We start from the raw sequence: 8778 nt of genomic DNA on the forward strand, positions 1-8778 counted from the left end.
CTTACCTGTTCCAGGAGTAGTTGTCATAACTCCGACAAGAGGACTCTGCATTACTGAAATGTTTGCCTATGTGAAAACAGAAGTGTTAAAGTAAAAATGCAAAGTTCTAACCATAACACAAACACAATAAGTGTTGAAAAACTACATTCAACAGACAACTGAATGTCTACCAGGTATTGGAAATGCCTATTAGCTCACAATTGAAGAGTACTCTCTAAGTTTTTTTATTTTTTTTAAGCTGAACAGTATTAATCTAAAATGCCAGACTTGTTAGCGTAGTATATGTTTAATATAAGAAAAGTTGCATTAGATAAAAAGACATTATTTTTAGTAGACAGTAACACTGCTATTTGTTTTTAGTTCCTAAGATACAATATTTGAAATAACAGAGATAATGGTGATTCCTCAAATCATCAAGTTCACATTGAAAAATAGAAAGATGGCAAAACTATATTTCTAAATTGACATTTACAAACCATGAAATACTATAGATTCAAATCAGTCTATACAGTAAAAGACAGCATATCTCTGCCTTTACTAGCAGAAAGTAACAAAGACTAACTCCTTTAAATGTGAGAAAATTAGAGATTAAAGTAGTTAAAAGTCCTTCTATAAACAAAAACAGAAATATTTAATTCAGAATGAGAAACAGACTCTTTCTCTAGAAGTAAACATATAGAGAGAAAATTTTTTAACAGATTCTGACTAAACTAAGAAAATCTAAAATCTGGCTATTATCCAGCAACCAGACCAAATGCTGAGAGATTGTTAGGAGGGATACAAAATGCATTGTTCAATTCTTAATGATAACTTCTTTCCTGATTAGAGAGAGGTTGACCAAAGTGTCAGGTGGCAAAACTAATTTGGACTTTAATAATATTCTTACCAACTTTCAAATCAAAAACTTTCTCTACAAATTATGATCCACAAGATTTTTAAACATTTTGAACATAGCAATAACTATAAACTACCTTTCTTTTCATGTATTATGAGAGAAGTAATAAAAACTGGCATAAACTTATAAGTCAGAGATCCTCATATCAAACTAAACATCAGATTTATCTATCAACCTTTAGAAAAATACTCCAGACCAGAATATTCTGAACATAGTTAAGTTTTGTTGTTTTTTTTTTTGGCGGTACGCGGGCCTCTCACTGCTGTGGCCTCTCCCGTTGCGGGGCACAGGCTCCGGACGCACAGGCCCAGCGGCCATGGCTCACGGGCCCAGCCGCTCCGCGGAACGTGGGATCCTCCCGGACCGGGGCACGAACCCGCATCCCCCGCATTAGCAGGCGGACTCCCAACCACTGCGCCACCAGGGAAGCCCCATGGACATAGTTAAGTTTATAACACCACTGTCCACATATAACACAAGCCACACAAGCAGTTGTTAATTTTATAGTATGCATGTACATCTCAATTCAGTATAGGACTAGCCACATTTCAAGTGTCAACAGCCACACTTGGCTAGTAGCTACTACACTCGACAGGAGGGCACGTGTAGAAGTGATGGAAAAAGAAAGTAATCTGTTTAACTCAATGAATTAATTTTGCTTTGCTTGACAAACAGGCCTAGTATGCCATGCATATCAAGCCTATAATCAAAATTTACTGAAAGATTTTTCTACTTTTTTTAAACTTGCCAAAAAATATGCTATATTTGATTTAGGGAAAGGCCATAAAATATTTCTCCAAATCAAACAGCAGAAATGTCGTTATACAAAGAACTTACCAGTTTAGCTGATACACTTTGTTTACATATCCTTCTAGGCATAATAGTAATAGGAGAGAAAACTTTTGACTATAAAAGCTACTAAACTTCCTACTTAAAAGAAAAATCCACACTACCTTTCAACTGACAATCAAGAGAAATCACAGTAGTGTGTATTAGCAGAACATTGCTCTTGTAAACACTGGCTCTAGATTCAAGATTGCTAGGTTTAAAATCTGGCTCTGCTAGACTAGCTGCCTTACCCTTGACAAATTACTTAGGCTTTCCGTGTCCTAGTTTCCTCAATGATAAAATAAAGCTCGTAAGAGCTACCTCACAGATTCACTGTGAGGATTAAATGAGACAATACGTGGGAAGTTATAAGATCAGGCCATGTGCACTGTAGGTACTTCATAAGTATTACATACTTTTTTGTGCTATCAGTACCATTAAAACAGAGAATCTCTACCTTGTATAATCTGACTGAAAATAACACCATCAGAACACCTACATCTACACCAACCAAAACTTAACATGACCATCAGAACACCTACATCTACACCAACCAAAATTTAACATCACCATCAGAACACCAACACCAGGAACACACTAAACCATCAGCTCATAAACATGCAGAAGGAAGCGTTTTCAGTAAAATAAGTAAACAGTGAACACAGCTCTAAAAGGATATTGGTCTTATATTAATAAAACCATCCCTAAAATAAAGACCTCAAATCATTACAAGGTGCCTTAGATCTGGATAAACCCTGAATCCTCACTTGTTCTTTCACAAAATTATGTATAAATATTGAACTTTTTAAACAATGAACAATTTAAATGATAATCATTTCTACATGTTTATTAAGGAGGTTGGGGGCATGGACAGGTGAATAGGCACACCTTTAAAAACCACAGAATTATCTATACGAGAAAATTATCTAAGTTCTATCACATTTTTAAGTACATTTCACGATAAACACAATTTAATTAGACTCTAGGATAACTATCCCTAATGCTTATTCTGTGCAATAGAATTACACTAAAACAGACCTCAGGCAAACACTTCAAATCACTGACCCTCCCTGTAAAACCACATAAAAACATGAAATAAGGACATGTATGGTCCTGAATGAGGATATGTGTGTCACCTGTCTTCTTGAAGTTAAAGGTGTTGATCCAAGTCCTGGGCTGGAAATGTCATCATATATACTTCTAACTGGTGGAGCTCCACTTTTATCTTTATGAGCTGGTACAACTGGCTGTGGTGGTGACCCACCTAACAATGCACAAAAAATATAGACAGGTGAGAAAATAAAGAAATCCTCCATCTTTCTGGTAAGATCTTTTAAATTAATATTTTTAAAATAATGACTTAAATTCCTGTCTCCCAGCAATTCTCAGATCTTAATACACAGAAGAATCACCTGGGCATCTTGTTAAAATTCAGGTTATGTCTCAGATCATGTGAGATGGAGCCTGAGACTATGAATTTCTAACAAGCTCCCAGTGATGCCAATGTTGGTGATCCATAGACTGCACTTTGAATAAAAGGTTCCAGAATAAGTAAATAGAAATTTTAGTTTTTAGTAAACACATGCAACTTTTGTTTTCTCTAGATGCTTTTCTTTTGTTTTCTCTAGATGTTAAGATGCTTAACATTTCAATACAAAATTTGATCCTATTTCTCACTTGAAAGTAGGTATTAAACAGCTCCAGTTTGTATACACTTGAATATAATCTCATAATGTGGAATTTGACTGTCAAATTCCTATTCATGTTTCTCACAGTAGAAATATATTTAAGTACATAATAAACATACAGGAAAAGGACCAACTTTGGGGGATACAAAGGGATCTTCGTTAAGTCAGAGAATCAACAATGCCAAGTAGCAAAGCAGTCCAGGCCCTCTGTAAGACTAATGTCTGAGCCTAGACAGTACGGCATAAGGTATTTAGATTAGAGCACAGGCTATAGAACAAGATTGACCTGGGCTTTAACCTCCTGCTGTCACTAACCAGTGAGCTTCAGCAAGTTCTATACTGCATTTAGCCTCAGCTTCCTCTTTTGGAGGATACTACTAACTACCCTTTGAGACTGATAAAAGAATGAAAATAACATATAAAATGCTTAGCATACTGCCTGGCTCATAAACACTCAATATATGGTAGCTACAGTAATAAAATAATACACTTGAAATATGTAAAAAACAAAAATCTGTCCAGAATAACGTTCTTAAGTGAATCACTTCAAATATAACTTATAATTCTCCCTGATCAATCCTAAAAAAAAAAAAAAAAAAGATAATAAACCACTTTAACTGAAATAATACCTTAAGGACAATTAAAGTAAGAAGAATTTTCATTTAAACATCTATTAAAAGGATATTAGCTCACATTTGGAATTCAATCATTTTTGTAGCTCTCACTACTCACAGTCAAAACTTCCAAGTTATCTTTTCCAATATTTGTTTGCTAAAAGAGTCCTGTAAAAGATATGTTTCATTTACATAACATTTTGTGCTGGCAACTGCAAATCATAGTTTGTGGAGTAAGTCCTTTCACTAAACACACTATAAGTGAGACTCTTAATTCACTATGACTAGAAGTAGAATTCATATTTACAGATTTTCAAATTACACTTCTTTTGACTATTTGCTATTATTACATTTAAGATGTATTATTCAAATTGAATTCAGCTGAAGTTAAACGACCATATTCCCCTCCCCCCACCCACACACACTAACATCTCCGAAACAGGGATAATTTACAAAAACTGGCAAATGTTGTTCTATCATATGTAGTGTTTTTCTTTCTTAGTGGTACTTAAAATAATGGTGAGTTTGGGCTTCCCTGGTGGCGCAGTGGTTGACAGTCTGCCTGCCGATGCAGGGGACACGGGTTTGTGCCCCGGTCCAGGAAGATCCCACATGCCGCGGAGCGGCTGGGCCCATGAGCCATGGCCGCTGAGCCTGCGTGTCGGAGCCTGTGCTCCACAACGGGAGAGGCCGCAACAGTGAGAGGCCCACGTACCACAAAAAAAAATAAAATTAAATTAAATTTTAAAAAAAATGGTGAGTTTTACAATCAATGGCATCTTAGATTGAATAAAATGTAGTATGCATATTTTTAGTGAGTGGTTCTTGGAATTATAGTAACTTATATTGCTTACACCTCTATTACAATAATCTTAAAATAAAAAATAGAGACACTGCTTAATTTTTTAAAATAAATGTGGTTTGAGGGTGAACGCTGCATCACTACCCTTTTTAAAATTCTTGTACATGTACTGATAGTACTGTAAAACTATTATAAGCAATTTACCTACCTGCAAGTAAAGGTGATCTCATTTCCATTACTCCTACTGAAGGGCCACTAATTGATCGAGGTTGTGGAGTCACTGGAGCTGGCAAATCCCCCATTAAAAATCCAGGTAGGAACTGGGCATTAACCCCTGGCTTTGGAGACGTGGGTGAACCCAGCATCATTGGTTCAGATCCTAAATGAATCAGAAAATAAAATAACACAAAGAAAGGACTTTAACGTAACAATATCTAACAAAAAGATGCAAGAATCCAGCATAAACAATTTTTTTAAAATCTTTATCGGGGTATAATTGCTTTACAATGGTGTGTTAGTTTCTGCTTTATAACAAAGTGAATCAGTTATACATATACATATGTTCAGCATAAACAATTTTGAGAATTTAATCAAAACTGTTAAGTATTACAGAACCATAGTTCATTTTATTATTTTAAAAACCAATAAAAATTATTTCTAGAAAAATGTGAAACATTTTGTATTAACCAAATAATATTTGACAGCTGTTTTTGTTTACATTACTTCATAGATTTAAGAATCAACACTTACTTTTAAATTTTAAAATTTTAGCTTATTATCTAAAAAAAAATCCCTAATACATAGAGAATAACTTCCTTCCATTTCTGGATCAGCTTCTACTATGTAACAACCGAAAACAAGAACAAGGTGCACTAGTTACACAAAGTCTAAGCAAATCAAACACAATAGGTTTAGCGTGCTGTATGTCCCGTTTTTCTTTCCCCATATACAACTGTCAGTCATTTTTGTAATAAAAGTGTAATCATGCACACATTAAAGCACATATGAAATAATGTGATGATAAGCACACCAATTAAGAATTATATTGAAAAGATTTGGAAAGGTTGTTTTGGGTCATTTTTAAAACCATTCATTTTAAAGTTAAGAATAACCAATAAAAGTCTCCCCAACATAAAACCAACTTAAGAACTGATACTTCACAATCATCAATTCAAAATTATTTTTCACAATTTATAGGGTAGGTATTATTATTATTCCAACTATGAAAAAATAAGGAAGCTATAACTTCCTCTAATTTCAGAACAAAATAGCCCAGTAAGGAAAACATGGGCTCTGGAGTCAAGAGACCTCGGTTCCCGTGTCAGCAAAATGGACATAACTGTAGTACCCACCCACAGAGCTTTGATTAGACTTACAGCAAGTAAAGCACTTATCTCAAGTGCCTAACATACAGTAAGTATTCACCAAATATTAGTTATTATTATTCTAATAGTATCTTACAATAGCCAAAACTGAGGAACTGATGTGTATATGTAGAATTTGCAATTTCTGCTTATGAAAATTTAATTTTTCAACTATCTGACAAGCCTGAATGTGATTCATGGTACTCAGAAAGGTCAAACATTTGGTATGTTATTTATATTACCTTTATTAACTATTCCTTAACTTCTAAACAGCCTCAAAAATGTGTTTCTTGCTATCCAAATGCTGTCAATTATTTATTCTTCCTCTTATTTCTAATCATAGTAGACCTAGATATTAACAATGCAAACACATAAAAAAGGAAAAAGGAAAAGAAATTCAGGAAAAGAATAAAGCAAATACTGAAATAAGGTGTGAAGAGCTATACTACATTGTAATTACTTCAAAGTGCTAGTTACAATGTTACCACAGTACTATTACATATTTCCAAAGAACATACCACTAAAATCAAACCAAAAGTCTAAACAAAAGCATACTATGAACATATATTTATAAACCCATAGTAATAAATGTATTACAAAGCTTTAGGTACCACCAACTACGTTCACTCTCCCAGTCCCAAAAGAAAAAAAATACATATATGGCAAGTATAGAAATAATGAAGTCAAGAAAATTTCTGACACATCCGAATGTATATTGTGATACAGTAGAAAGCAGCAGAGTGAGGAGGGCACAAAGGGCTCTTAACTGAACTGTCACTTACCACCCCACCCTTTCACTTAGAGAGCTATACCAATGGATCTGGAAAGTCTTAAATTCCATTTCAGTCTTGTACTCCTAACATGTTAAGTACAGTGTCTTACTCAGCTAGCATTGTTTGTTGAAGTAACCATTAGTTTTACTGTACCATTAGGTGCTGGGAAAACGTTTACTCCTCGTCTGGAATATCTGCAATATGTGGACTTGAGCAATTAATACAACTAATGTCAGATTTCTGACCAGAGGTTTATTCATATTTGTAACCCAAAAAAACATACACTCCAAAATGTTTTTGTTGAGTAGAAAACTTCGGAACTGGAAATGAAAAGCTTTTTGACCTCTAAAATAATACAAGACATAATACCTAGACCAACTTTAAATGTAGCTGAGTATCTCTGTTGATATTATGCATTTAGTTTTTTATAACTAATGCTAAAACACGTTCCTCTATTCTCAAAAGAAACTTATTTTGCACAAAACATGGCAAGCATTATATATCCTTCAACTCTAATAAAACTCATTCTACAGATACATATCCTGCTTGCTTGCTCTCCTTTCAAACTCATAAAGTTGTAACCGAACTTTCAAATACATCTCTATGACAATAGACGATTTATTTTCTGTTCTAAGATATTCAACGGTTCTCACAAAACTCAGCAGACACACACACAAAATCGACATCCTGCTAACTTGGCAAGATTTTCTGAAGTCAACACATCTCAACAATGCCCGCCCCCATTAAATAATGGTAATGAATTTTTTTTAAAAAAATCATGACGTGACCGATTAGAGGAAAAGACCACCTACAATACTTAGTCATTTTCCCAAGATAAAGCCGGGGGAAATCGAGCGAACTCCTGGCCTCCTATTAAGGCTAATATCTCAATGGCTGCATCACCTGGTTAATTAAATGTCGCACGATTCAAGCTTCCATTAAAAACTGATTTCTTCTGCAAAGCCCGGGAGAAGGAAGGAATCAAACTGGAACTAGAAGCCTAGGTGACCAAACAGCGGTGAAAGGTAACCACACTCCAGAGCACTGCCCACCCACGTGTTCACAGGTGAGTTCCTTCCCACCAACTCTTCCCCGGATCCCGGAACCTAGCATCGCGTCTACGCGCTGGCGGAGTCCCAGGTATGGATAGGTCTGGCTCCGGCGTAAGGGGGCACAAAACAGCTGAGTCACCACAAGACCGCCGTTTCTTCGCCCTCCTCGGGGCCCGCATTTTCCCGGAGCCGCTTTGGTAGCGGCTGGGTGTAGACTCCTCGAGTAGGGGGCGGACTAAGAAGTTGGGTGCGAGCCAGAGGCTGCCCCTCTGAGGCTGAAATTAGAGACGAGAGCCCTATGACTACTGCCTTTCAGGCTTGCCCGCTTCCAAGATTACGGCGTGCATCGCAATGCTAGGGAGGAAAAGCAGTTTTTTACTCACCTAACGTGGGCACCTGGGGTTCCACAGCAAACGCTGCCATCGCAGCAGCGGCGACACTTGGCCCCGCACCTCCCCGATTTTCAAAAATGGCGGAAATTCTCCCCACGGATAGGGGCGCGCTGCCTTATGGGGTTGCGTAACTTCCGGACATGCGCTATACCTAAGTTGTGACGCCGGAGTCGTCATTTTGGAATGGGAAAACAGTCTTTTCGGAGATGCAACATCTCCGAGAGGGTTTTTACTGGTAGGGTGATGAAACAGTGTGGAAACTGCGGTTCTGGGAATTCTTCTGCTCACCTTGTGAGCCTCCTGATTTTTTGGTGCTTGAGTTTTATAGAAGCACAAGTTATTTTACTCACGATTTCATAATTAGCGTGAG

The 8778-nt window shown here is 36.4% G+C and overlaps 1 protein-coding gene across 4 annotated transcripts in view; it reads right to left on the minus strand.

The window, feature by feature from the left end:
* The window catches only part of NUP35 (nucleoporin 35), a 36525-nt gene extending 28016 nt beyond the window's left edge, over positions 1–8509 (minus strand). The window contains exons 1-5 of one of the 4 annotated variants that reach the window (XM_019931558.3): positions 8400–8418; positions 6434–6539; positions 5036–5206; positions 2860–2987; positions 6–66 (exon numbers count right to left, since the gene is read on the minus strand). In XM_019931558.3, coding sequence (XP_019787117.1) covers positions 6–66; positions 2860–2987; positions 5036–5195 — 349 coding nt within the window. In that variant the 5' untranslated portion in view covers positions 5196–5206; positions 6434–6539; positions 8400–8418. Of the gene's footprint in view, positions 1–5; positions 67–2859; positions 2988–4104; positions 4194–5035; positions 5207–6433; positions 6540–8399 lie in introns of those variants that run through there. The other 3 variants (XM_019931557.3, XM_019931561.3, XM_019931560.3) reach the window with 3 other exon arrangements.
* Positions 8510–8778: the final 269 nt, after the last annotated feature.

Source organism: Tursiops truncatus, chromosome 7, assembly GCF_011762595.2.
Source record: "Tursiops truncatus isolate mTurTru1 chromosome 7, mTurTru1.mat.Y, whole genome shotgun sequence".
Classification (NCBI taxonomy): Eukaryota; Metazoa; Chordata; class Mammalia; order Artiodactyla; family Delphinidae; genus Tursiops; species Tursiops truncatus.